Source organism: Hyla sarda, chromosome 7, assembly GCF_029499605.1.
Source record: "Hyla sarda isolate aHylSar1 chromosome 7, aHylSar1.hap1, whole genome shotgun sequence".
NCBI lineage: Eukaryota > Metazoa > Chordata > Amphibia > Anura > Hylidae > Hyla > Hyla sarda.
The window spans coordinates 183,586,247-183,613,205 of record NC_079195.1 but is presented as its reverse complement, the minus strand read 5'-3'; the positions used below and the strand labels follow the sequence as shown (position 1 = coordinate 183,613,205).

At 46.9% G+C, this 26,959-nt stretch overlaps 1 protein-coding gene across 5 annotated transcripts in view; it reads right to left on the bottom strand.

Annotated features, from left to right (window-relative positions):
* Positions 1-26,644, bottom strand: part of LOC130282860 (membrane-spanning 4-domains subfamily A member 4A-like) — an 83,745-nt gene extending 57,101 nt beyond the window's left edge. The window contains exons 1-4 of one of the 5 annotated variants that reach the window (XM_056531731.1): positions 26,525-26,644; positions 25,868-25,933; positions 13,025-13,133; positions 5,103-5,283 (exon numbers count right to left, since the gene is read on the bottom strand). In XM_056531731.1, the coding sequence (XP_056387706.1) occupies positions 5,103-5,112 (10 nt within the window). In that variant the 5' untranslated portion in view covers positions 5,113-5,283; positions 13,025-13,133; positions 25,868-25,933; positions 26,525-26,644. The remainder of the gene's footprint in view (positions 1-5,102; positions 5,284-13,024; positions 13,134-25,867; positions 25,934-26,524) is intronic. The other 4 variants (XM_056531734.1, XM_056531732.1, XM_056531733.1 and 1 more) reach the window with 4 other exon arrangements.
* Positions 26,645-26,959: the final 315 nt, after the last annotated feature.

The window sequence follows — 26,959 nt, the reverse complement described above, 5'->3', positions numbered from 1 at the left end:
GTGGTAAACTGGAATATTATTTTTTACTATAATAAATCCAGGAGTGAATGCCTCTAACCTTAATATTCTACTTCTCTATATTACACTCACAGGGTCCATGAAGCTGAGATATAGGGAACTGTTTGCTTCGGGTGTTGTGTTTGTCTCTGATTTGATATAAAGAGACAACAATGTTCACTCCGTGTTACAAGCAGTTTTTCTTAGCGTGAGAAATTCAACAAACAAATCCCTATCTTATATTTTTGAAACCTTTCTCACATATCCATAAAAGAAAGCTGAACATATGTAATGTCCAAAACAATAGCCCAAATAGTATACCATGGGGGGTGTTTTTGCGGTTCTGGCACCATAGGGGCTGCCTAAATGCGACATGCCCCCCAAAAACCATTTCAGCAAAATTCACTCTCCAAAATCCCATTGTCGCTCCTTCACTTCTGAGCCCTCTACTGCGCCCACAGAGCCCTTGACATCCACATATGAGGTATTTCCTTACTCGAGAGAAATTAGGTTACATATTTTGGTGGGCTTTTTCTCCTTTTACCCCTTGTAAAAATAAAAAATTTGGGTCTACAAGAACATGTTAGTGTAAAAAATGAAGATTTTGAATTTTCGCTTCCAATTTGCCGCTATTCCTGTGAAACACCTAAGGGGTTAACAAACTTTCTGAATGTCATTTTGAAAAAGTTGAGGGGTGCAGTTTTCATAATTGGGTCTATTATGGGGTATTTCTAACATAAACACCCTCAAATTCACTTCAAAACTGAACTGGTCTCTGAAAAATTCAGATTTTGAAATGTACTTGAAAAATTTTAAAATTTTAAAATTGCTGCTGAACTTTGAAGCCCTCTGATGTCTTCCAAAAGTAAAAACTTGTCAATTTTATGATGCCGACATAAAGTAGACATATTGTATATGTGAATCATTAAATAATTTATTTGGAATGTCTATTTTTTTTACAAGCAGAGAGAAGAGTTATAAAAAGGCAAAATTTTCAATTTTTCATGAAATTTTTTAAGAAATTATACAAGTATGGACAAAAATTTATCACCAACATAAAGTAGAATATGTCACGAAAAAAACAATCTCTGAATCAAATTCATAAGTACAAGCATCCCAGAGTTATTAATGCTTAAAGTGACAGTGGTCAGAATTGCATAAAAATGCTCTGGTCCTTAGGGTCAAAATGGGCTTGGTCCCCAAGGAGTTAATGCTTTGGCTTAGCAATTTATATTGTATTCTGTTATGAGAACATAATGCACACAGTCTTGGAGACAATGCAGGTTGAAGAGCCTGAAGTGACATTGTTGGTATCGGTATGTATGAAATTCAAGACCAACACCTAGAAGACAAAGTACAATGCCTACCTAATAGCGGAAATAAATATTATGGTTAGTCGGCATCAGTATATATAATAATATATGGCATCCGTTGAGGGCTTTCTTGTTGGGGCCATGTTTTCTTTCCATTGGAAAACATGTTCTTTTAAATCAACTGGTGACAGAAAGTCACGGATTTGTAAATTACTTCTATTTAAAAAATCCCAATCCTTCCAGTACTTATCAGCTGCTGTATAATACACAGGAAGTTATTTTCTTTTTGAATTTCCTTTCTGCCTTCCTTTCCACAAATGCTCTCTGTTGACACATCTGTTCATGTCAGGAACTGTCCAGAGCAGGAGAGGTTTGCTATGGGGATTTTCTCCTGCTCCGGACAGTTCCTAAAATGGACAGAGGTGTCAGCAGAGACAGAAAGGAAATTCAAACTTCCTGTGTATTATACTGGTACTGGAAGGATTAAGATTTTTAAATAGAAGTCATTTACAAATCTGTTTGACTTTCTGCCACCAGTTGATTTAAAAGAAAATGTTTTCCAGTGGAGTACCCCTTTAACCAAGCAGATAACAATAATAGTCCCATCTACTTGAAATGTAAAAGCTTATGCAATTTATAAATTCTCCTTTATTTATCTTCTTTATTTATTTTAAAGGGGTACTCCACTGCCCCAGTGTTAGGAACAGTTTATTCTGACCTATTGCTGCGGACTGCAGGGGTCGTGATGTCACAGCCACACCCCTTTCAGTGTCGCGCCACGCTCCCCTCAATGCAAGTCTATGGGATGGGGTGTGGTGGCTGCCACGCCCCCTTCTATAGACTTGCATTGAGGGGATATGGCCTAATGTCACGAGGGGGAATGCCTGTGACATCACGACCCCCCCGCAGCCCGCACCCAGCATTTGGAGCATAATGTTCTGAATGCTGGGGCAGTGGAATACCCCTTTAAGGAATGTTTCCTGAAGCAGAATATTCCGCTATAAAACGTCTCTGAGTCCAATCTGTGATTTGTGGCAATGAGTCTTTGAGTTTACTTGGGTTATCTTTGTGTACGATTATGTGTAATGTGTTTGATGATTTAAACATTTACCGTAAGTGTGACAAATAAGCAAAAAAAAAAAAAAAAAAAAAAAGGAATTAAGGAAAGGAGCAAATACATTTTATAGCACTGTATATATAATCGGATGCTCAAAATATGCAGATATGGAACCTATATGGTTTATGGATCAGGGGTGATCATTAAAGATTTCTAGATGTGTAATGTAATAAGATGTGTATTTTTGTATTTTTGGGTTGACTATGTTAATGTTTGAAAAACAAAAACAATGTATATATGTAGCTGAGTATTTTGATCTGCAGCATTTCTTCAACAAAATCTGCTACAACTGCAGACACAGGGTATGTTCCAACTTTCTACACATGTTGCAGATTTTCTTCTGCAGATTTTATCATTGACAGGCTTGGTTCATACGGCATAAAATGTTCAGCAGGTATTACATTTTGCCGCATGTAACAAAAAAATATATACTTAAAATGTTATGCTTTGTGAACCCAGCCATAGGGTTTGTTGACACTACGGAACATATGGCTGGAAAATTTCGGGCGGACAGTGCGTGCACAGCAGGCAGACTGCTCGGACATGTGCCGTCACCATTGTCAGCAATGCATATCCAAATATATTCATACATTCATTCTTGTCTCCATTCAGAGATACTGTAGTGTGAACATACATTTAGCAACAGAAAATCTGCTGCATATATAGTACGTGTGAATATACCCTCAATGGAGATTTTTACTTCCAAGCTAGTAGGGAAATTTGTGCTTAATCCAGTATTTCTGCAGCATAAATCGACATGTTGCAGATTTAAAATCCCCACTGCAGGTCAGTTGTGGATATGCAGAGTTTCTGGTGCTGTTACATAGTTACATAGTTAGTATGGTTGAAAAAAGACATACGTCCATCAAGTCCAACCAGGGCTGTTCTATGCATAGTGTGGACTAAATTTCTAGAAGACCTATCCATTGTCATAAGATTTGTCGTGTTTCGACACTGTACGTCTTAGTTATAAAGATTTATGAATAAGAAGAACCGCATCAAAACGCATCAAATCCAATCTGTAGGAGATTCATGTCCTTATTGTTGCTACCTTTTTATAAACTCTAATAAAGGAAGATTCACTTTTAGCGTACGTTCACACGTGTGTATTTTCTGCTGCAGATCTGCTGCAGATTCGCTGTATCAGATTTTCCTACCCATTGAAGTCAATGGGCAGCAAAATCAGCAGCGACAAATGTGCAGCAGATCTGTAATAAAAATACCCACGTTGGAATGTACCCTTAAAGGTGTATTCACACGTACGGTATACTGAGCATATTTGAAGTGCAAGATTTGAAGCTGTGTTAAGTCATTTAGTTTATATTGAGTTTTTCAGCATAAAATCTGCAACTTCAAATCCTGCGCATCAAATATGCGCAATATACTGTATGCGAGCATACACCTTTAGGGTACTTTCACCCATACAAGAACTGCTGCATATTTTCTGCAACTGATTTTGCAACCCATTGAAGTCAATGGGTAGCAAAATCTGCTGCAAAAATATTTAGCGAAAATATGCAGCAGATCCTGTACATGTGAAAGTACCCTAAGAGACATTTATGTGCTGAATCATGTAGTTTTTTATTTGTATAAAACTCAGCGCAGCACTTGCACAAAAGATCCACTCAATATAAGAGTCATCTGCAGTGGTAAACTGGAATATTATTTTTTACTATAATAAATCCAGGAGTGAATGCCTCTAACCTTAATATTCTACTTCTCTATATTACACTCACAGGGTCCATGAAGCTGAGATATAGGGAACTGTTTGCTTCGGGTGTTGTGTTTGTCTCTGATTTGATATAAAGAGACAACAATGTTCACTCCGTGTTACAAGCAGTTTTTCTTAGCGTGAGAAATTCAACAAACAAATCCCTATCTTATATTTTTGAAACCTTTCTCACATATCCATAAAAGAAAGCTGAACATATGTAATGTCCAAAACAATAGTGACCCCCCTCCCCCCCCCCCCCCCCGACCTACGATGGCCCCAACATACGATCATTTCAACATACGATGGCCTCTCACGAAGGCAGCATCAACATACGATGCTTTTGTATGTCTGGGCCATCGCATAAACGGCTATCCGGCAGCGCAGACTGCTTCAACTGCCACCGGATAGCCGTTTACGGTGCCCCGTGTGGTCCGCTGACGATCACTTACCTGTCCTCGGGGCTCCGGCGCGTCCTCTTCAGAATCCCCTGCATCGTTGGCACTCTCCATCGTCGTCATCACGTTGCTGCGCACGCCGTCCTGTCATCCAATAGGAGCGGCGTGCGTAGCAACGTGATCGCGGCGACGGAGAGTGAAGACGCCGGGGAAGCAGAGGCCTTGCCGGAGCGTCAGGGACACCCCGGGGACGTGGCGAGTGATGGAGGGCGACATCGAGGGCAGCGGTGACGGTCCGGAGCGGCGGGGACAGGTGAGTACAACTTCCTCTACCAGTGGTCTTCAACCTGCGGACCTCCAGATGACATCTGGAGGTCCGCAGGTTGGAGACCACTGTCCTATACTTTACATTGCACGGATCCCTCAACATACGATGGTTTCAACAAACGATGGTCCATTTGGAACGGATTACCATCGTATGTTGAGGGACCCCTGTATATGCCATAGGTATGTACTTATGACTGTTATAAAGTACTAGTATAAGATAAATATCCAGATGTACTCACACGTCTCCATGCTGTATCTGTGCGGTAATCCTGAGGACTGATGTACAATACCTCGATACTAAACCTTCACCACTGCTCTTCTGTTGCCAACAACTTTTCCAGCTTGGTAAGTTTCTCTTGTGACGGAAAACTCAGGGCGTTACGTTGTTGATCTTAGACATAGAATGTCACACGACAAGGTCTGCAAAGTTATTATATTCAGTCAAATAACTGTACTTTCCCATAGGCTGATTTTTTTAACCCCTATTTCCTTGACACAATCTCACATGACTATGGCCCAGAACATATATAAATATCATAGTTAGACATCATAGTTGTCACCAATGCTTAATTATGTGTTCACTCAAACTCAGGGGCATCTACCTAATGTGGAGATTATCTACCTACCAGTGCCAGGTCCATTGAGTTTAATAGTCCGAACATAGTCTAGGAGTGTTACATTTAATTGATTTCTGAGCCTTTACTGTTTTTTTGCAAGATTTAAAAGTTCAGATGCCTGCACTTTAAAGGGGTACTCCGGTGGAAAACAATTTTTTACAAATCAATTCGTGCCAGAAAGTTAAACAGATTTGTAAATTGCTTTTATTTAAAAAAAAAAATCTTCATTCTTCCAGTTCAGCCGCTGTATGCTCCACAGGAACTTGTAGAGTGTTACGCCGAGCGCTCCGGGTCCCCGCTCCTCCCCGGAGCGCTCGCAACATCCTCGCTACTGCAGCGCCCCGGTCAGATCCACTGACCGGGTGCGCTGCGATACCGCCTCCAGCCGGGATGCGATTCGCGATGCGGGTGGCGCCCACTCGCGATGCGCACCCCGGCTCCCGTACCTGACTCGCTCTCCGTCGGTCCTGTCCCGGCGCGCGCGGCCCCGCTCCCTAGGGCGCGCGCGCGCCGGGTCTCTGCGATTTAAAGGGCCACTGCGCCCCTGATTGGCGCAGTTGTTCTAATTAGTGTGTTCACCTGTGCACTCCCTATGTATACCTCACTTCCCCTGCACTCCCTCGCCGGATCTTGTTGCCATCGTGCCAGTGAAAGCGTTTCCTTGTGTGTTCCTAGCCTGTGTTCCAGACCTCCTGCCGTTGCCCCTGACTACGATCCTTGCTGCCTGCCCCGACCTTCTGCTACGTCCGACCTTGCTCTTGTCTACTCCCTTGTACCGCGCCTATCTTCAGCAGTCAGAGAGGTTGAGCCGTTGCTAGTGGATACGACCTGGTTACTATCGCCGCTGCAAGACCATCCCGCTTTGCGGCGGGCTCTGGTGAAAACCAGTAGTAACTTAGAACCGGTCCACTAGCACGGTCCACGCCAATCCCTCTCTGGCACAGAGGATCCACCTCTTGCCAGCCGAATCGTGACAGTAGATCCGGCCATGGATCCCGCTGAAGTTCCACTGCCAGTTGTCGCCGACCTCACCACGGTGGTCGCCCAGCAGTCACAACAGATAGCGCAACAAGGCCATCAGCTGTCTCAACTGACCGTGATGCTACAGCAGCTACTACCACAGCTTCAGCAATCATCTCCTCCGCCAGCTCCTGCACCTCCTCCGCAGCGAGTGGCCGCTTCCGGCCTACGACTATCCTTGCCGGATAAATTTGATGGGGACTCTAAGTTTTGCCGTGGCTTTCTTTCCCAATGTTCCCTGCACTTGGAGATGATGTCGGACCAGTTTCCTACTGAAAGGTCTAAGGTGGCTTTCGTAGTCAGCCTTCTGTCTGGGAAAGCTCTGTCATGGGCCACACCGCTCTGGGACCGCAATGACCCCGTCACTGCCTCTGTACACTCCTTCTTCTCGGAAATTCGAAGTGTCTTTGAGGAACCTGCCCGAGCCTCTTCTGCTGAGACTGCCCTGCTGAACCTGGTCCAGGGTAATTCTTCCGTTGGCGAGTACGCCATACAATTCCGCACTCTTGCTTCTGAACTATCCTGGAATAATGAGGCCCTCTGCGCGACCTTTAAAAAAGGCCTATCCAGCAACATTAAAGATGTTCTGGCCGCACGAGAAATTCCTGCTAACCTGCATGAACTCATTCATCTAGCCACTCGCATTAACATGCGTTTTTCCGAAAGGCGTCAGGAGCTCCGCCAGGATATGGACTTTGTTCGCACGAGGCGTTTTTTCTCCCCGGCTCCTCTCTCCTCTGGTCCTCTGCAATCCGTTCCTGTGCCTCCCGCCGTGGAGGCTATGCAAGTTGACCGGTCTCGCTTGACACCTCAAGAGAGGACACGACGCCGCATGGAGAATCTTTGCCTGTACTGTGCCGGTACCGAACACTTCCTGAAGGATTGTCCTATCCGTCCTCCCCGCCTGGAAAGACGTACGCTGACTCCGCACAAAGGTGAGACAGTTCTTGATGTCAACTCTGCTTCTCCACGCCTTACTGTGCCTGTGCGGATATCTGCCTCTACCTTCTCCTTCTCTACTATGGCCTTCTTGGATTCCGGATCTGCAGGAAATTTTATTTTGGCCTCTCTCATCAACAGGTTCAACATCCCGGTGACCAGTCTCGCCAGACCCCTCTACATCAATTGTGTTAACAATGAAAGATTGGACTGTACCGTACGTTACCGCACGGAGCCCCTTCTAATGTGCATCGGACCTCATCACGAAAAAATTGAGTTTTTGGTCCTCTCCAATTGCACTTCCGAAATTCTCCTTGGACTACCATGGCTTCAACGCCATTCCCCAACCCTTGATTGGTCCACAGGAGAGATCAAGAGCTGGGGTACCTCTTGTTTCAAGGACTGTCTTAAACCGGTGCCCAGTACTCCCTGCCGTGACCCTGTGGTTCCCCCTGTAACCGGTCTCCCTAAGGCTTATATGGACTATGCTGACGTATTTTGCAAAAAACAAGCTGAGACTTTACCCCCTCACAGGCCTTATGACTGTCCTATTGACCTCCTCCCGGGCACTACTCCACCCCGGGGCAGAATTTATCCTCTGTCCGCCCCAGAGACTCTTGCTATGTCTGAATACATCCAGGAAAATTTAAAAAAGGGGTTTATCCGCAAATCCTCCTCTCCTGCCGGAGCTGGATTCTTCTTTGTGTCCAAAAAAGATGGCTCCCTACGTCCTTGCATTGACTACCGCGGACTTAATAAAATCACGGTAAAGAACCGCTACCCCCTACCTCTTATCTCAGAACTCTTTGATCGCCTTCAAGGTGCCCACATCTTTACCAAACTGGACTTAAGAGGTGCTTATAATCTCATCCGCATCAGGGAGGGGGACGAATGGAAAACTGCATTTAACACTAGAGATGGACACTTTGAGTAACTGGTCATGCCCTTTGGCCTTTGCAACGCCCCTGCCGTCTTCCAAGACTTTGTTAATGAAATTTTTCGTGATCTCTTATATTCCTGTGTTGTTGTGTATCTGGACGATATTCTGATTTTTTCTGCCAACTTAGAAGAACACCGCCAGCATGTCCGCATGGTTCTTCAGAGACTTCGAGACAATCAACTTTATGCCAAAATGGAGAAATGTCTGTTTGAATGTCAATCTCTTCCTTTCCTAGGATACTTGGTCTCTGGCCAGGGACTACAAATGGATCCTGATAAACTCTCTGCCGTCTTAGATTGGCCACGCCCCTCCGGACTTCGTGCTATCCAACGTTTTTTGGGGTTCGCCAATTATTACAGACAATTTATTCCACATTTTTCCACTATTGTGGCTCCTATCGTGGCTTTAACCAAGAAGAATGCCAATCCTAAGTCCTGGTCTCCTCAAGCGGAAGACGCATTTAAATGGCTCAAATCTGCCTTTTCTTCTGCTCCCGTGCTCTCCAGACCTGACCCATCTAAACCCTTCCTATTGGAGGTTGATGCCTCCTCAGTGGGAGCTGGAGCGGTCCTTCTACAAAAAAATTCCTCCGGGCATGCTGTTACTTGTGGGTTTTTTTCTAGGACCTTCTCTCCGGCGGAGAGGAACTACTCCATCGGGGATCGAGAGCTACTGGCCATTAAATTAGCACTGGAGGAATGGAGGCATCTGCTGGAGGGATCAAAATTTCCAGTTATCATTTACACCGATCACAAGAATCTCTCCTATCTCCAGTCTGCCCAACGGCTAAATCCTCGCCAGGCCAGGTGGTCTCTGTTCTTTGCCCGTTTTAATTTTGAAATTCATTTTCGCCCTGCCGACAAGAACATTAGGGCCGATGCTCTCTCTCGTTCCTCGGATGCCTCGGAAGTAGAGCTCTCTCCGCAACACATCATTCCTCCTGACTGCCTGATCTCCACTTCTCCAGCCTCCATCAGGCAAACTCCTCCAGGGAAGACCTTCGTTTCTCCACGCCAACGCCTCGGAATCCTCAAATGGGGTCACTCCTCCCATCTCGCTGGCCATGCGGGCATCAAAAAGTCCTTGCAACTCATCTCTCGTTTCTATTGGTGGCCGACTCTGGAGACGGATGTTGTTGATTTTGTGCGGGCCTGCACTGTCTGTGCCCGGGATAAGACTCCTCGCCAGAAGCCTGCTGGTCTCCTTCATCCTCTGCCTGTCCCCGAACAGCCTTGGTCTCTGATTGGTATGGACTTTATTACAGACTTACCCCCATCCCGTGGCAACACTGTTGTTTGGGTGGTCGTTGATCGATTTTCCAAGATGGCACATTTTATTCCTCTTCCTGGTCTTCCTTCAGCGCCTCAGTTGGCAAAACAATTTTTTGTACACATTTTTCGTCTTCACGGTTTGCCCACGCAGATCGTCTCGGATAGAGGCGTCCAATTCGTGTCAAAATTCTGGAGGGCTCTCTGTAAACAACTCAAGATTAAATTAAACTTCTCTTCTGCTTATCATCCTCAATCCAATGGGCAAGTAGAAAGAATTAACCAGGTCCTGGGTGACTATTTACGGCATTTTGTTTCCTCCCGCCAGGATGACTGGGCAGATCTTCTACCATGGGCCGAATTCTCGTACAACTTCAGAGTCTCTGAATCTTCTTCCAAATCCCCATTTTTCGTGGTGTACGCCCGTCACCCTCTTCCCCCCCTCCCTACTCCCTTGCCCTCTGGTTTGCCCGCTGTGGATGAAGTAACTCGTGATCTTTCCACCATATGGAAAGAGACCCAAAATTCTCTCTTACAGGCTTCATCTCGCATGAAAAAGTTTGCCGATAAGAAAAGAAGAGCTCCCCCCATTTTTTCTCCCGGAGACAAGGTATGGCTCTCCGCTAAATATGTCCGCTTCCGTGTCCCCAGCTACAAATTGGGACCACGCTATCTTGGTCCTTTCAAAATCTTGTGCCAAATTAATCCTGTCTCTTACAAACTTCTTCTTCCTCCTTCTCTTCGTATTCCTAATGCCTTTCATGTCTCTCTTCTTAAACCACTCATCATCAACCGTTCCTCTCCCAAACTTGTTTCTCCCACTCCTGTTTCCGGTTCCTCTGACATCTTCTCCGTAAAGGAGATACTGGCCTCCAAGAAGGTCAGAGGGAAAACTTTTTTTTTGGTTGATTGGGAGGGCTGTGGTCCTGAAGAGAGATCCTGGGAACCTGAGGACAATATCCTAGACAAAAGTCTGGTCCTCAGGTTCTCAGGCTCCAAGAAGAGGGGGAGACCCAAGGGGGGGGGGGGGTACTGTTACGCCGAGCGCTCCGGGTCCCCGCTCCTCCCCGGAGCGCTCGCAACATCCTTGCTACTGCAGCGCCCCGGTCAGATCCACTGACCGGGTGCGCTGCGATACCGCCTCCAGCCGGGATGCGATTCGCGATGCGGGTGGCGCCCGCTCGCGATGCGCACCCCGGCTCCCGTACCTGACTCGCTCTCCGTCGGTCCTGTCCCGGCACGCGCGGCCCCGCTCCCTAGGGCGCGCGCGCGCCGGGTCTCTGCGATTTAAAGGGCCACTGCGCCCCTGATTGGCGCAGTTGTTCTAATTAGTGTGTTCACCTGTGCACTCCCTATGTATACCTCACTTCCCCTGCACTCCCTCGCCGGATCTTGTTGCCATCGTGCCAGTGAAAGCGTTTCCTTGTGTGTTCCTAGCCTGTGTTCCAGACCTCCTGCCGTTGCCCCTGACTACAATCCTTGCTGCCTGCCCCGACCTTCTGCTACGTCCGACCTTGCTCTTGTCTACTCCCTTGTACCGCGCCTATCTTCAGCAGTCAGAGAGGTTGAGCCGTTGCTAGTGGATACGACCTGGTTACTACCGCCGCTGCAAGACCATCCCGCTTTGCGGCGGGCTCTGGTGAAAACCAGTAGTAACTTAGAACCGGTCCACTAGCACGGTCCACGCCAATCCCTCTCTGGCACAGAGGATCCACCTCTTGCCAGCCGAATCGTGACTTAGAGTTATTTTCTGTTCAACCACAGTGCTCTCTACTGACACCTCTGTCCATGTCAGGAACTGTCTGGAGCAGGAGAGGTTTGCTATGGGGATTTGCTCCTACTCTGGACAGTTCCTTACATGGACAGAGGTGTCAGCAGAGAGCACTGTGGTCAGACAGAAAATAATCCAACTTCCTCTGTAGTATATAGCAGCTGATAAGTACTGGAAGGATTAAGATTTTTTTAACAGAAGTAATTTACAAATCATTTTGTATCTTTGTGGAGCCAGTTGATATAAAAAAAAAAAATAGTACCCTTTAAGCCCTTAAGGACTCAGGGTTTTTCCGTTTTTGCACTTTCGTTTTTTCCTCCTCACCTTTTAAAAATCATAACCCTTTCAATTTTCCACCTAAAAATCCATATTATGGCTTATTTTTTGCGTCGCCAATTCTACTTTGCAGTGACATCAGTCATTTTACCCAAAAATGCACGGCAAAACGGAAAAAAAATAATTGTGCGACAAAATCGAAAAAAAACGCCATTTTGTAACTTTTGGGGGCTTCCGTTTCTACGCAGTGCATATTTCGGTAAAAATTACACCTTATCATTATTCTGTAGGTCCATACGGTTAAAATGATACCCTACTTATATAGGTTTGATTTTGTCGCACTTCTGGAAAAAATCATAACTACATGCAGGAAAATGTATACGTTTAAAAATGTCATCTTCTGACCCCTATAAATTTTTTATTTTTCCACATCCAGGGCGGTATGAGGACTCATTTTTTGCGCCGTGATCTGAAGTTTTTATCGGTATGATTTTTGTTTTGATCGGACTTTTTAATCACTTTTTATTCATTTTTTAATGGTATAAAAAGTTAGCAAAATACGCTTTTTTGGACTTTGGAATTTTTTTGCGCGTACGCCATTGACCGTACGGCTTAATTAATGATATATTTTTCTAGTTCGGACATTTATGCACACGGCGATACCACATGTTTATTTTTTATTTTTTTTACACAGTTTTATTTTTTTTATGGGAAAAGGGGGGTGATTCAAACTTTTATTAGGGAAGGGGTTAAATGACCTTTATTAACACTTTTTTTTACATTTTTTTTGCAGTGTTATAGGTCCCATAGGGACCTATAACACTGCACACACTGATCTCCTATGCTGATCACTGGCGTGTATTAACACGCCTGTGATCAGCATTATCAGCGCTTGACTGCTCCTGCCTTGATCTCAGGCACGGAGCAGTCATTTGCCGATCGGACACCGGGGAGGCAGGTAAGGGCCCTCCCGGTGTCCGATCAGCTGTTCGGGACCCCGCGATTTCACCGAACAGCCCGACTGAGCAGCCGGGTCACTTTCAGTTTCACTTTAGAAGCGGCGGTCAGCTTTGACCGCCGCTTCTAAAGGGTTAATACCGCACATCGCCGCGATCGGCGATGTGTGGTATTAGCCGCGGGTCCCGGCCGTTGATTAGCGCCGGGACCGACGCGATATGATGCTGGATCGCGGCGCGATCCCGCTTCATATCGCGGGAGCCGGTGCAGGACGTAAATATACGTCCTGCGTCGTTAAGGGCTTAAATCCCTTTGACACTGGTATATCCCATTATACACCTGCATATCATTGTGCTGGTATGTTCACATATACCTGGAACATAAGGTCCATTTAAGAAGTGAACTTTCTCTTGCCCTCTTTTTTCTGAAGCAATCCATCATGGTGATGTTGCTGGTTACCCTGGGCCACTATCTTTTAGTTGCTGCAAATAAACAGAATGAACAAATATATAGAGAAACAGAGCAACATGAACAACAATAACCAAAGGCAGGGGCGTCGCTAGGGGGGGGGGGGGGCTAAATGGGCTATAGCCCTGGGTGTAATGCCAATAGGCTGATTATTTATTATCATTTTTTTTTCTTGGGCCACCTAGGCCGGCCCTGCCACTGCTGCTCACTGTTTTAAAGGGGCCGTGGCGCAATAGCGCAATGGCCACTTTAAAACATTGAGCCATTGGGTCTGACGAGGGACGTCAGGCAAGAAACATTCTTCCGCAGACCCACTCAGGAGGACGTCAATGACGTCACTCGTCAGGCCGCCACCGGATGGAAGAAGCGCTGCACCAGGTGAGTGTTCTTTGTGTTTGTGTATTTCTGTGCCTATGTGTGTGTGTCTGTGTCAGGGGGGGGGGGGGGACTATGCTACCCTAAAGTGGGGAAACTATGCTAAATGGGCAAAGTGCTACCTAATGGGGGGGAAATGCTAACAAAAGTGGGGAAACTGCTACCTAGTGTGGGGAATATGCTAGCTAATGTGGGGAAACTATGCTAATGTGGACAAACTGCTACCTATTGTGGACAAGCTGCTACCTAATGTGGGGAAACTGCTACCTAATGTGGGAAAACTATGCTAATGTGGACAAACTGCTACCTAATGTGGGGAAACTGCTACCTAATGTAGGGAAACTGCTACCTAATGTAGGGAAACTGCTACCTAGTGTGGGGTAACTATGCTACTTAATGTGGGGAAACTATGCTACCTAATGTGGAGGAACTATGCTGCCTATCTAATATGGGGGAACAATGCTGGCTATAATAATAATAATAATTTTATTTATATAGCACCTACAGATTCCGCAGTGCTTACAATGATGGGGTACAAACAAAGACAAGTATCAGACATAATATTACACAATAACTATTCAAACAAGAGGTGTGGGGATATGTTGAGGATATGTTGAGGCCAATTAAAGAATGTTATAGGCCTGTCTGAAGAGATGTGTTTTCAGGCCATGTTTGAAACTATGGATGTTGTTGTTGAGTCTGAGGGATTAAGGTATAGCATTCCAGAGAACCGGTGCAGCACGAGTGAAGTCTTGGAGACTGGAGTGAGAAGTTCGGATTATAGAAGATGTTAGTGTGAGATCATTAGCAGATCGGAGAGAACGTGTAGGATGGTAGACAGAGATGAGAGAGGAGATGTAGGGAGGTGCAGCATTGTGGAGAGCTTTGTGTGTGAGACTGAGGATTTTGTACTGTATTCTGGACTGAATTGGTAACCAGTGTAGTGACTGGCACAGGGAGGAGGCGTCGGTGTAGTGGCTGGAGAGGAAGATGAGTCTGGCTGCGGCATTAAGGATGGACTGAAGAGGAGAGAGTTTGGAGAAAGAAAGGCCTATTAGTAAAGAGTTACAGTAGTCAAGGCGGGAGTGAATCAAAGCAATAATGAGAGTTTTAGCACTTTCAGTAGTGAGAAACGGGCGGATTCTGGAAATGTTCTTGAGATGCAGGTGACAAGAACATGAAAGGGACTGAATATGGGGAGTGAAAGACAGATCAGAGTCAAGTATAACTCCAAGACAGCGAGCCTGCTGCCCGGGAGTTATGGTAGTACCACATACCGAGATGGAAATGTCAGGGTTAGGTACAGTATCAGTTGATGGAGAAAAGACAAGAAGTTCTGTTTTAGAAAGATTTAGTTTCAGATATAAAGAGGATATGATCTCTGAGACAGCAGAGAGACAATCACTGGTATTCTGTAGGAGCGCAGGGGTGATGTTGGAGGAAGAGGTATAGAATTGGGTGTGATCAGCATAGAGGTGGTACTGGATACCAAATCTACTGATTTTTTCCATTGGGGGATGTGTAGAGTGAAAAGAGTAGAGGACCCAGGACCGATCCCTGGGGAACCCCGACAGCAAGGGGAAGAGGAGAAGTAGAGCCAGAAAACGAGACGCTAAAGGAGCTGTCACGATGCCGGCTGGCAGGTAGTGGATCCTCTGTGCCAGAGAGGGATTGGCGTGGACCGTGCTAGTGGATCGGTTCTAAGTCACTACTGGTTTTCACCAGAGCCCGCCGCAAAGCGGGATGGTCTTGCTGCGGCGGTAGTGACCAGGTCGTATCCACTAGCAACGGCTCAACCTCTCTGGCTGCTGAAGATAGGCGCGGTACAAGGGAGTAGACAGAAGCAAGGTCGGACGTAGCAGAAGGTCGGGGCAGGCAGCAAGGATCGTAGTCAGGGGCAACGGCAGGAGGTCTGGAACACAGGCTAGGAACACACAAGGAAACGCTTTCACTGGCACGATGGCAACAAGATCCGGCGAGGGAGTGAAGGGGAAGTGAGGTGATATAGGGAAGTGCACAGGTGATAACACTAATTGGAACCACTGCGCCAATCAGCGGCGCAGTGGCCCTTTAAATCGCAAAGACCCGGCGCGCGCGCGCCCTAGGGAGCGGGGCCGCGCGCGCCGGGACAGGACTGACGGAGAGCGAGTCAGGTACGGGAGCCGGGGTGCGCATCGCGAGCGGGCGCTACCCGCATCGCGAATCGCATCCCGGCTGGAGGCGGTATCGCAGCGCCCCGGGTCAGTGGAACTGACCGGAGCGCTGCAGTGAGGAGAGTGTAGCGAGCGCTCCGGGGAGGAGCGGGGACCCGGAGCGCTCGGCGTAACAGTACCCCCCCCCCTTGGGTCTCCCCCTCTTCTTGGAGCCTGAGAACCTGAGGACCAGACTTTTGTCCAGGATATTGTCCTCAGGTTCCCAGGACCTCTCTTCTGGACCACAACCCTCCCAATCCACTAAAAAGAAGGTTTTCCCTCTGACCTTTTTTGATGCTAAAATCTCTTTGACGGAGAAGATGTCCGAGGAGCCGGAGACAGGAGTGGGAGGAACAGATTTGGGAGAGAAACGGTTAATGATAAGTGGTTTAAGAAGAGAAACGTGAAAGGCATTAGGAATACGAAGAGAAGGAGGAAGAAGAAGTTTGTAAGAGACAGGATTAATCTGGCGCAAAATTTTGAAAGGACCAAGATAGCGTGGTCCCAACTTATAGCTAGGGACACGGAAGCGGACATATTTAGCGGAGAGCCATACCTTGTCTCCAGGGGAAAAAATGGGAGGAGCTCTTCTTTTCTTATCCGCGAATCTCTTCATGCGTGAAGAAGCCTGTAAGAGAGAATTTTGGGTCTCTCTCCATATGATGGAAAGATCACGAGAAATTTCATCCACAGCGGGCAGACCAGAGGGCAAGGGGGTAGGGAGGGGAGGAAGAGGGTGACGGCCGTACACCACGAAAAATGGGGATTTGGAGGAAGATTCAGAGACTCTGAAATTATACGAGAATTCGGCCCAAGGTAGAAGATCTGCCCAGTCATCCTGGCGGGAGGAAACAAAATGTCGTAAATAATCACCCAAGACCTGGTTAATTCTTTCTACTTGTCCATTGGATTGAGGATGATATGCAGAAGAAAAATTTAATTTAATCTTGAGTTGTTTACAGAGAGCCCTCCAGAATTTAGACACGAATTGGACGCCTCTATCCGAGACGATCTGCGTAGGCAACCCGTGAAGACGAAAAATGTGTACAAAAAATTGTTTAGCCAACTGAGGCGCTGAAGGAAGACCAGGAAGAGGGATGAAATGTGCCATTTTGGAGAATCGATCAACGACCACCCAAATAACAGTGTTGCCATGGGATGGGGGTAAGTCAGTAATAAAATCCATACCAATCAGAGACCAAGGCTGTTCGGGGACAGGCAGAGGATGAAGAAAACCAGCGGGCTTCTGGCGAGGAGTCTTATCCCGGGCACAGATAGTGCAGGCTCGCACAAAGTCCACCACATCAGTCTCTAGAGTCGGCCACCAATAGAAGCGAGAGATGAGTTGCACAGATTTCTTGATGCCCGCATGACCTGCGAGATGGGAGGAGTGACCCCATTTGAGGATTCCGAGGCGTTGGCGTGGAGAAACAAAGGTCTTTCCTGGAGGAGTTTGCCTGATGGAGCCTGGAGAAGTGGAAATCAGGCAGTCAGGAGGAATGATGTGTTGAGGAGAGAGTTCAACTTCAGAAGCATCTGAGGAACGAGAGAGAGCATCGGCCCTAATGTTCTTATCGGCAGGCCGAAAGTGAATTTCAAAATTAAATCGGGCAAAGAACAGAGACCACCTGGCCTGACGAGGATTCAGCCGTTGGGCAGACTGGAGGTAGGAGAGGTTTTTGTGATCGGTGTAAATAATAACTGGAAATCTTGATCCCTCCAGCAGATGCCTCCATTCCTCAAGTGCTAATTTAATGGCTAGAAGCTCTCGATCCCCGATGGAGTAGTTCCTCTCCGCCGGAGAGAAGGTCCTAGAAAAAAAACCACAAGTAACAGCATGCCCGGAAGAGTTTTTTTGTAGAAGGACAGCTCCAGCTCCCACTGAGGAGGCATCAACCTCCAATAGGAAGGGTTTAGATGGGTCAGGTCTGGAGAGCACGGGAGCCGAAGAAAAGGCAGACTTGAGCCGTTTAAAGGCGTCTTCCGCTTGAGGAGGCCAAGACTTGGGATCGGCATTTTTTTTGGTTAAAGCCACAATAGGAGCCACAACGGTAGAAAAATGTGGAATAAATTGCCTGTAATAATTGGCGAACCCCAAAAAACGTTGGATGGCACGGAGTCCGGAGGGGCGTGGCCAATCTAAGACGGCAGAGAGTTTGTCTGGATCCATTTGTAGTCCCTGGCCAGAGACCAAGTATCCTAGGAAAGGAAGAGATTGGCATTCAAACAGACATTTCTCTATTTTGGCATAGAGTTGATTGTCACGAAGTCTCTGAAGAACCATACGGACATGCTGGCGGTGTTCTTCTAGATTGGCAGAAAAAATCAGGATATCGTCCAGATATACAACAACACAGGAGTATAGGAGATCACGAAAAATTTCATTAACAAAGTCTTGGAAGACGGCAGGGGCGTTGCACAGGCCAAAGGGCATGACCAGATACTCAAAGTGTCCATCTCTGGTGTTAAATGCCGTTTTCCATTCATCCCCCTCTCTGATGCGGATGAGATTATAAGCACCTCTTAAGTCCAGTTTGGTAAAAATGTGGGCACCTTGGAGGCGATCAAAGAGTTCAGAGATGAGGGGTAGGGGGTAGCGGTTCTTAACCGTGATTTTATTAAGACCGCGGTAGTCAATGCAAGGACGTAGAGAGCCATCTTTTTTGGACACAAAGAAAAATCCGGCTCCGGCAGGAGAGGAGGATTTACGGATAAAGCCCTTTTTAAAATTTTCCTGGACGTATTCAGACATGGCAAGAGTCTCTGGGACGGACAGAGGATAGATTCTGCCCCGGGGTGGAGTAGTGCCCGGGAGGAGGTCAATAGGACAATCATAAGGCCTGTGAGGAGGTAGAGTTTCAGCTTGTTTTTTGCAAAAAACGTCCGCAAAGTCCATATAGGCCTTAGGGAGACCGGTTACAGGAGGAACCACAGAGTCACGGCAAGGGTTACTGGGAACCGGTTTTAGGCAGTCCTTGGAACAAGAGGGCCCCCAACTCCTGATCTCCCCAGTGGACCAATCCAGGGTTGGGGAATGAAGTTGAAGCCAGGGAAGTCCAAGGAGAATTTCAGAAGTGCAATTGGGGAGGACCAAAAGTTCAATCCTCTCGTGATGAGATCCGATGCACATTAGAAGGGGCTCCGTGCGGAAACGTATGGTACAGTCCAATCTTTCATTGTTTACACAATTGATGTAGAGGGGTCTGGCGAGACTGGTCACCGGGATGTTGAACCTGTTGACGAGAGAGGCCAAAATAAAATTTCCTGCAGATCCGGAGTCCAAGAAGGCCACAGCAGAGAAGGAGAAGGCAGAGGCAGACATCCGCACAGGCACAGTAAGACGTGGAGAAGCAGAGTAGACATCAAGGACTGTCTCACCTTTGTGCGGAGTCAGCGTACGTCTTTCCAGGCGGGGAGGACGGATAGGACAATCCTTCAGGAAGTGTTCGGTACTAGCACAGTACAGGCAGAGATTCTCCATGCGGCGTCGTGTCCTCTCTTGAGGTGTCAGGCGAGACCGGTCGACCTGCATAGCCTCCACGGCGGGAGGCACAGGAACAGATTGCAGGGGACCAGAGGAGAGAGGAGCCGGGGAGAAGAAACGCCTCGTGCGAACAGAGTCCATATCCTGGCGGAGCTCCTGACGCCTTTCGGAAAAACGCATGTCAATGCGAGTGGCTAGGTGAATGAGTTCATGTAGATTAGCAGGGATTTCTCGTGCGGCCAGAACATCTTTAATGTTGCTGGATAGGCCTTTTTTAAAGGTCGCGCAGAGTGCCTCATTATTCCAGGATAATTCTGAAGCAAGAGTACGGAATTGTACGGCATATTCGCCAACGGAAGAATTACCCTGGACCAGGTTCAACAGGGCAGTCTCAGCAGAAGAGGCTCGGGCAGGTTCCTCAAAGACACTTCGAATTTCCGAGAAGAAGGAGTGTACAGAGGCAGTGACGGGGTCATTGCGGTCCCAGAGCGGTGTGGCCCAAGACAGGGCTTTTCCAGACAGAAGGCTGACTACGAAAGCCACCTTAGACCTTTCAGTGGGGAACTGGTCCGACATCATCTCCAAGTGCAATGAACATTGGGAAAGAAAGCCACGGCAAAACTTAGAGTCCCCATCAAATTTATCCGGCAAGGATAGTCGTAGTCCAGAAGCGGCCACTCGCTGCGGAGGAGGTGCAGGAGCTGGCGGAGGAGATGATTGCTGGAGCTGTGGTAGTAACTGTTGTAGCATAACAGTCAGTTGAGACAGCTGTTGGCCTTGTTGCGCTATCTGTTGTGACTGCTGGGCGACCACCGTGGTGAGGTCAGCGACAACTGGCAGAGGAACTTCAGCGGGATCCATGGCCGGATCTACTGTCACGATGCCGGCTGGCAGGTAGTGGATCCTCTGTGCCAGAGAGGGATTGGCGTGGACCGTGCTAGTGGATCGGTTCTAAGTCACTACTGGTTTTCACCAGAGCCCGCCGCAAAGCGGGATGGTCTTGCTGCGGCGGTAGTGACCAGGTCGTATCCACTAGCAACGGCTCAACCTCTCTGGCTGCTGAAGATAGGCGCGGTACAAGGGAGTAGACAGAAGCAAGGTCGGACGTAGCAGAAGGTCGGGGCAGGCAGCAAGGATCGTAGTCAGGGGCAACGGCAGGAGGTCTGGAACACAGGCTAGGAACACACAAGGAAACGCTTTCACTGGCACGATGGCAACAAGATCCGGCGAGGGAGTGAAGGGGAAGTGAGGTGATATAGGGAAGTGCACAGGTGATAACACTAATTGGAACCACTGCGCCAATCAGCGGCGCAGTGGCCCTTTAAATCGCAAAGACCCGGCGCGCGCGCGCCCTAGGGAGCGGGGCCGCGCGCGCCGGGACAGGACTGACGGAGAGCGAGTCAGGTACGGGAGCCGGGGTGCGCATCGCGAGCGGGCGCTACCCGCATCGCGAATCGCATCCCGGCTGGAGGCGGTATCGCAGCGCCCCGGGTCAGTGGAACTGACCGGAGCGCTGCAGTGAGGAGAGTGTAGCGAGCGCTCCGGGGAGGAGCGGGGACCCGGAGCGCTCGGCGTAACAGGAGCGGCCAGAGAGATAGGAGGAAAACCAGGTGAGAGCAGAGTCCTTGAGATCGATGGAGCAGAGACTACTGAGGAGGAGTTGGTGATCCACAGTGTCAAAAGCCGCAGAGAGGTCCAAGAGAATCAGTAAAGAGAAATTGCCATTTGATTTGGCCGTCAGAAGATCGCTAGTGACTTTGGTTAGGGCCGTTTCTGTGGAGTGAAGGGAGCGGAAACCAGACTGAAAGGGGTCAAGGAGAGAGTTCTCGGAGAGATAGCGGATAAGGCGGGAGTAGACCAAGCGTTCCAGGAGTTTGGAGATAAAGGGGTGATTTGACACGGGTCGATAGTTGGCTGCACAGGACGGGTCCAGAGATGGTTTTTTCAATAGTGGGGTTATGATAGAGTGTTTGAAAGAGGAGGGAAAGACCCCAGAAGAGAGGGAGAGGTTAAAGATTTTAGTTAGGTGACAGCGGAGGAGAGGAGCCTGGAAACCTCATCCTCTGTTACAGGCTCAAAAACTGAGAGTGATGAAGAGAAGATGTGGCTGGGAATTGGATCAGAACTTTTAGGGGACTGGGAGAGGATTTCATCACGAATGTCATCGATTTTAGTTTTGAAGTATTTGGCCAGGTCTTCAGCACAGAGATCAGTGATTGGGGTCTGTACTTTAGGCCGAAGGAGAGAGTTGAACGTGTCAAAAAGGCGTTTTGGGTTGTTAGACAGAGAGGAGATGAGGGAGGTAAAATATGTTTTGTTTGGCGAGATGAAGAGCAGAGTAATAGGATTTAAGCATGAATTTATAGTGCAGATAGTCTGAAGAAGTCTTAGTTTTCCTCCACAGACGTTCAGCACACCTAGAGCATCGCCTGAGAAAGCGGGTTGTTAGCGTGTGCCAGGGTTGCTGCCATCTGTGTCGGGAGGTTCGTGTTTTAGGGGGTGCCATTTGATCCAGGGTAGACTTTAGGGTGTCATGGTAATGTTTGGCTGCTAGATTAGGGCAGGAGAGAGAAGAGATTGGTGATAGTGAAGATTGTAGAATGTCTATAAATTGACTAGTGTTTATGGCACGCAGGTTTCTGTAAGTGTACAAGGTTGGAGTGTCCGGAAGAGGATAGGAGTTACTGATAGAGAAAGAGAGAAGGTTGTGGTCAGAGAGCTCAAAAGGAGAATTAGTGAATTTAGAGACAGAGCAAAGTCTAGAGAAGATCAAGTCCACTGTATTCCCATCCTTGTGTGTGGGAGAGTCATTAAGCTGTGAAAGGGCAAAGGAGGAGGTTAGAGACAGAAGCCGAGAGGCAGAAGAGGAGATTGGGGTATCAATGGGGATATTAAAATCACCCATGATGAGTGTAGGTGTTTCTGAGGAAAGAAAGTGAGGGAGCAAGGTGGCAAAATGATCCAGGAACATTTGGGGAGAACCAGGAGGACGATAGATGACCGCCACTCTGAGAGACAATGGGCAGAAGAGCCTGCCCCTTGAACAACTACCACCATCATTTCTTCTCACCACTGCATATATGTTTAGCTGTACTTAAATAATTAATCTGGTATGTCATCATTCATCCCTTGAACAACTACCACCATCACTGCATTGTCATGTATACTTATTACTGTTATTTGGCAAGTGTTTCCATTTTGTTTGATCATAATTTATTTCCCCTGAGTGATCCCAAACTTTTTTTTTCTTAACTTTCTCCTCTAAATGCTATAGCTCCCCCACCCTTTTTCACACCTGATAGCAATCCTCTGGCAATTTGCTGGCTTAGCCTAGTACTATATATTTGAGACAATAGGTCTGTTAGATCTAGGTCTGGAGACATTCAAATATGCCATCTAAAGTGCTTCTTAAGTGTGATATCAAGAATTATACAAGAATTGAACCAGAAGGGAACAAAGGGGAACTAACTCAACATTATAACTACAAAAGTAAGTCACTCTTTTCAGAAAAAACAAAAAACAAACATGCACACACTTATTACTTACATCATTGCGATACATTTTCTCTTCTATCCACCCTCTCCCTTTTCTTTCTTCTGCTTTTAGCTGATGGGGACATTGCTCCTAACCCTGGCCCACCTTTCACTAATATTTGCTCTACACTACCTGCCTCTTGCGGACCCACTACAAACTTTAACTGCGCTCTTTTAAACTCTCGATCTGTGTGCAATAAGCTCACCCAGATTCATGACTTATTTCTCACTAATTCTCTTAATCCGCTGGCTCTCACAGAAACATGGATACAACCTTCTGACACTGCTTCTCTTGCTGCTTTATCTTATGGTGACCTTCACTTTTCCCATACCCCCAGATCTGACACCAGGCATGGTGGAGGAGTTGGGGTGCTTCTAGCCCCACAATGCACTTTTCAAGTCATCCCCCCATTACCTTCACTCACGTTTCCCTCTTTCGAGGTCCATCTAATGTGGGGGGACTATGCTGCCTATCTAATGTGGGGGAACTATGCTGCCCATCTAATGTGGGGAACTATGCTGCATATCTAATGTGGGGGAACTGCTGCTTACCTAATGCTGCAGATTAATGTGAGTTGCATTGCTGTGGAGCTCTTGAATATGCAGTGCCATTTTATGGCAGTTTTCTTTTGAGGGGGAGCAGGATTTCACTTTTGGACTCAGGCAGCACATTGTCTTTGGCCGGCCCTGGCGCAGCCTGCCAGAAGACACCAGCCTGCCCCTCAGTTCGGCACAGAGAATGAGTGGAGAGCCTTGACCTTGGGGGAGCCACGGCATTCGGCAGGCTCAGTGTGGACCTGGAAGGGCCAGCTCGGCAGAAAGGTATTTGACCTGCATGGTGAAGGGGTGGGGTAGAGGTGTTGGCCACACCATGACCCTACCACCATCTTATGTTCCTCTGTAGATGTAGGAAAACTACAACTCTCAGAATGCGCAGACTTGGCTTTCTAGGAGTTGTAGTTTTGTAACAGTTAGAGGCACCTTGGTTGTAAGACAGTGTTCCACAACCAGGGTGCCTCCAGGTGTTGCAAAATTACAACTCCCAGCATGCCCAGACAGCCAAAGGCTGTTTGAGCATGCTAAGAGTTATAGTTTTGCAACAGCTGAAGGCACCCTAGTTGGGAAACACTCACCTACTGTCATACCTGGCTTCCTAACTTATCTACATACATGCCTGCCTCACTGCCTAGCTACATACTTGACTACCGACCTTCTTACCTAACAAAAAAAAACTGGTTACCTAACTACCTGGCTAGTTACGTACCTACATACCTGACTACCTGGCTACTTACATGCACATTTTTACTGAGTGGGACACCAAGGGGCATTTTTTATAGCATGGAGGCCTATAGATGGGGAGATTGTGTAAGGAAGGGCACTGGCACTGGAGGGCCCTTGATCATGCGGAGTCTAACATGTTTGTCCTGCAGATGCCAAAGAGATAAAGTTTTGGCAGAAGAAGCCGTCATGTTGGTCTGATCCGAATGGAGAAGAAAAGGAAAGAGGACGCCGCTGATCAGAAAAGATGCCATCTGTGAGTCCCTAGATGTAATTTTATGGCTATGTTCCCACGTGTGTATTTTCTGCTGCAGATTTGCTTTAGTAGATTTTGCTGCCCACTGACTTTAAAATCTGCAACAGAAAATCTCCAGCAGAAAATATGCAGATGTCAATGTACCTTTATTCACTTATGGAGTTCAACTCCAAGGTTTCAGTGTTTATATCAAGGCTGAAGCTTTATTGCACCATATAACATGCTTTGTTTTATGGTGCAATATATCTTCAGCCTTGATTTGAACACCAAAACCTTGGAGTTGTGTTGATACTTTCTTCGTCTTTCTGTGCTGTGTACAGCTGGTATCTACCTCTATATGGTCCTGTATATAATTACTTACATGGTATACAGATCCTCTGTACAGCTGATATATACCACTATATGGTCCTGTATATATTCACTTACATGGTATACAGATCCTTTGTACAGCTGGTATCTACCTCTCTATGGTGAATGTATTTGGGAATATGGTCTTTTGTATAGTTTATTTTATTCAGTAACATATATAGTGTTATTAGTCAGTGGTAATGGTGGTGGTGGTGGTCATTGTATGCTGTATTATTTGTTCCTACTGGTAAAACATAAAACTAGCAGAGTGCACATGTGCACGTGTTTCATTTTGTTTGGAGATGCTGACCATTTTTTTTTGTACTGGTATTATTGGTAATATTGGTCTTAGTTTTGGTTAGATATGGTCACTAACAGTATGGCAGTAATATGTATGGTGATAATATTTCTCCTTGTATACTGGTATACTGTGCATGATTGGGTGCGATTGAGGGCATAGTTAGGGGCGTGACTGGGGTGTGGTTAGCAGCGTGACTGGGTGTGGTTAGGGGCGTGACTGGGGTGTGGTTAGGGGCACGGCTTGGGCTATGGACTCTAGCCCCTGGTCTTTTGCAGACCTAGAAACACCCCTGACCAAAAGTATTTAGTTGTAGAGTAGAGTTGTTGGTAGAAAAAAAGTTTAGAGTCGGTAAAGCCTTGGGTCGTATGGCCTAAACCCCAGCAAAGAGAGTTATCAAAGTTGTTTATAACTACATGTATTCTTTGGAATCTGAAGTCTTAAATAATATGACGAGAAAGAAGCAATCTGATTGGTTGCTTCGGGCAACTCAGCACCTTTTCCTCTGGACAGGTTTTGATAAATCTCCCCCAATAACGTTATAATACTGAATCAGCATGGGTTTATGCAGGATCGGTCCTGCCAGACTAATCTGATCATCTTTTATGAGGAGGTCAGTTATAGATTCGACCTAGGTAAGGTTGCGGATGTTGTATATCTGGACTTTTCAAAGGCATTTGATACTGTGCCACACAAAAGGTTAGTACATGTACAATTACAAGCTAATTAATCAAACCCTGTGTAAGACTACTATAAAAAAAAAAAAACTTTGGGCTACTGGTGAACACTTATCTGAACTTTAGTGACCAGGGCAGGGCAGCCGCTGCCAAGGCTTATAAAGTCATGGGATGTATCAAGAGGCTTGTGACAGGAATATAGTTTTGCTTCTGTATAAATCATTAGTCAGATCACATATAGGGGGAGATTTATCAAAACCTGTCCAGATGTGGTAAGACGGGGACGGGGTGGTGTTGGTGGAAATACCTGATCACTTTGTGACGCTAGGGCACCGTTATCCTATACACGGTCCGAGGTTGGAGGCAGCTTCTCCTGGGCCAGACATGGGGAGCAAATAACACACGGACGTCAGACTATGGATAACTGTCTTTACTGAGTTGGTGCAGATGGTATTACACATACAGCTAGCCTTTGATGTGAGACTGCAGCGTAATCCCTTGGGAGCCCTACAACCCTGCTGAGACTTGCAGTGCTTACACCAAATAGAGTTATATTGACTTGTGAGACAGAACATTGAATCCTGTTTTCTAGGGTCCTGTCAAGGTACTAAAGACTGTTCCGCAGAGCCATGAATTTCCTCCTTGTGAGTAATACTTGCAGGAAGGCCAGTTGAGAGATTAGATTTTAAGTAGGCCTCTCCTCAGAGCACACGACACACAGCACACCTGAGCTAGCTGTTGCTCAGGAGCCTTGTTGAAACTAGACTGACTAACTCCTCCCTGCACCTCACTATGGAGGAGAGACTTTTGGGGTTCTCATTGGGGCAGGCAGGGTCTAATGGGGTTCACTGTAGGGTCTCATGGGTAGCACCCTTAAAGGCACAACACCATATAAAACAGATATACATATGACAATAATTAAATTAATTAAAGAAAATATATTATATGATACTATAGTACATACATAATTAATCCAACAGCAGAACTACAGTGGGCCCAACACCTTGTGCTGCTAAGCTACCCGGGACAGTACAAAGCCACGGGACATCTACTGGTGCTGGGACACCACACAGAGGAAAAGTTGCTGAGTTGCCCATAGCAACCAATCACAATGCTTCTTTCATTTCTCACAGGCCTTTTCAAAAACGAAAGAAGGGATCTGATTGGTTACTATGGGCAACTCAGCAACTTTTCCTCTGGACAGGTTTTTATAAATCTCCCCCATAGATTTTTGTGTCCAATTTTGGGCCCCTGTATATAAGAAGAACATGGCTGAATGGGATGGGGTGCAGAGGATGGCAGCAAAGATAATTAAAGGGGCATCTGCCCTCAGACATCTTATCCCTATCCAAAGAGTCTGGTCGCTGGGTCTGGTCGCACACGTTATGGTTACTAGCTT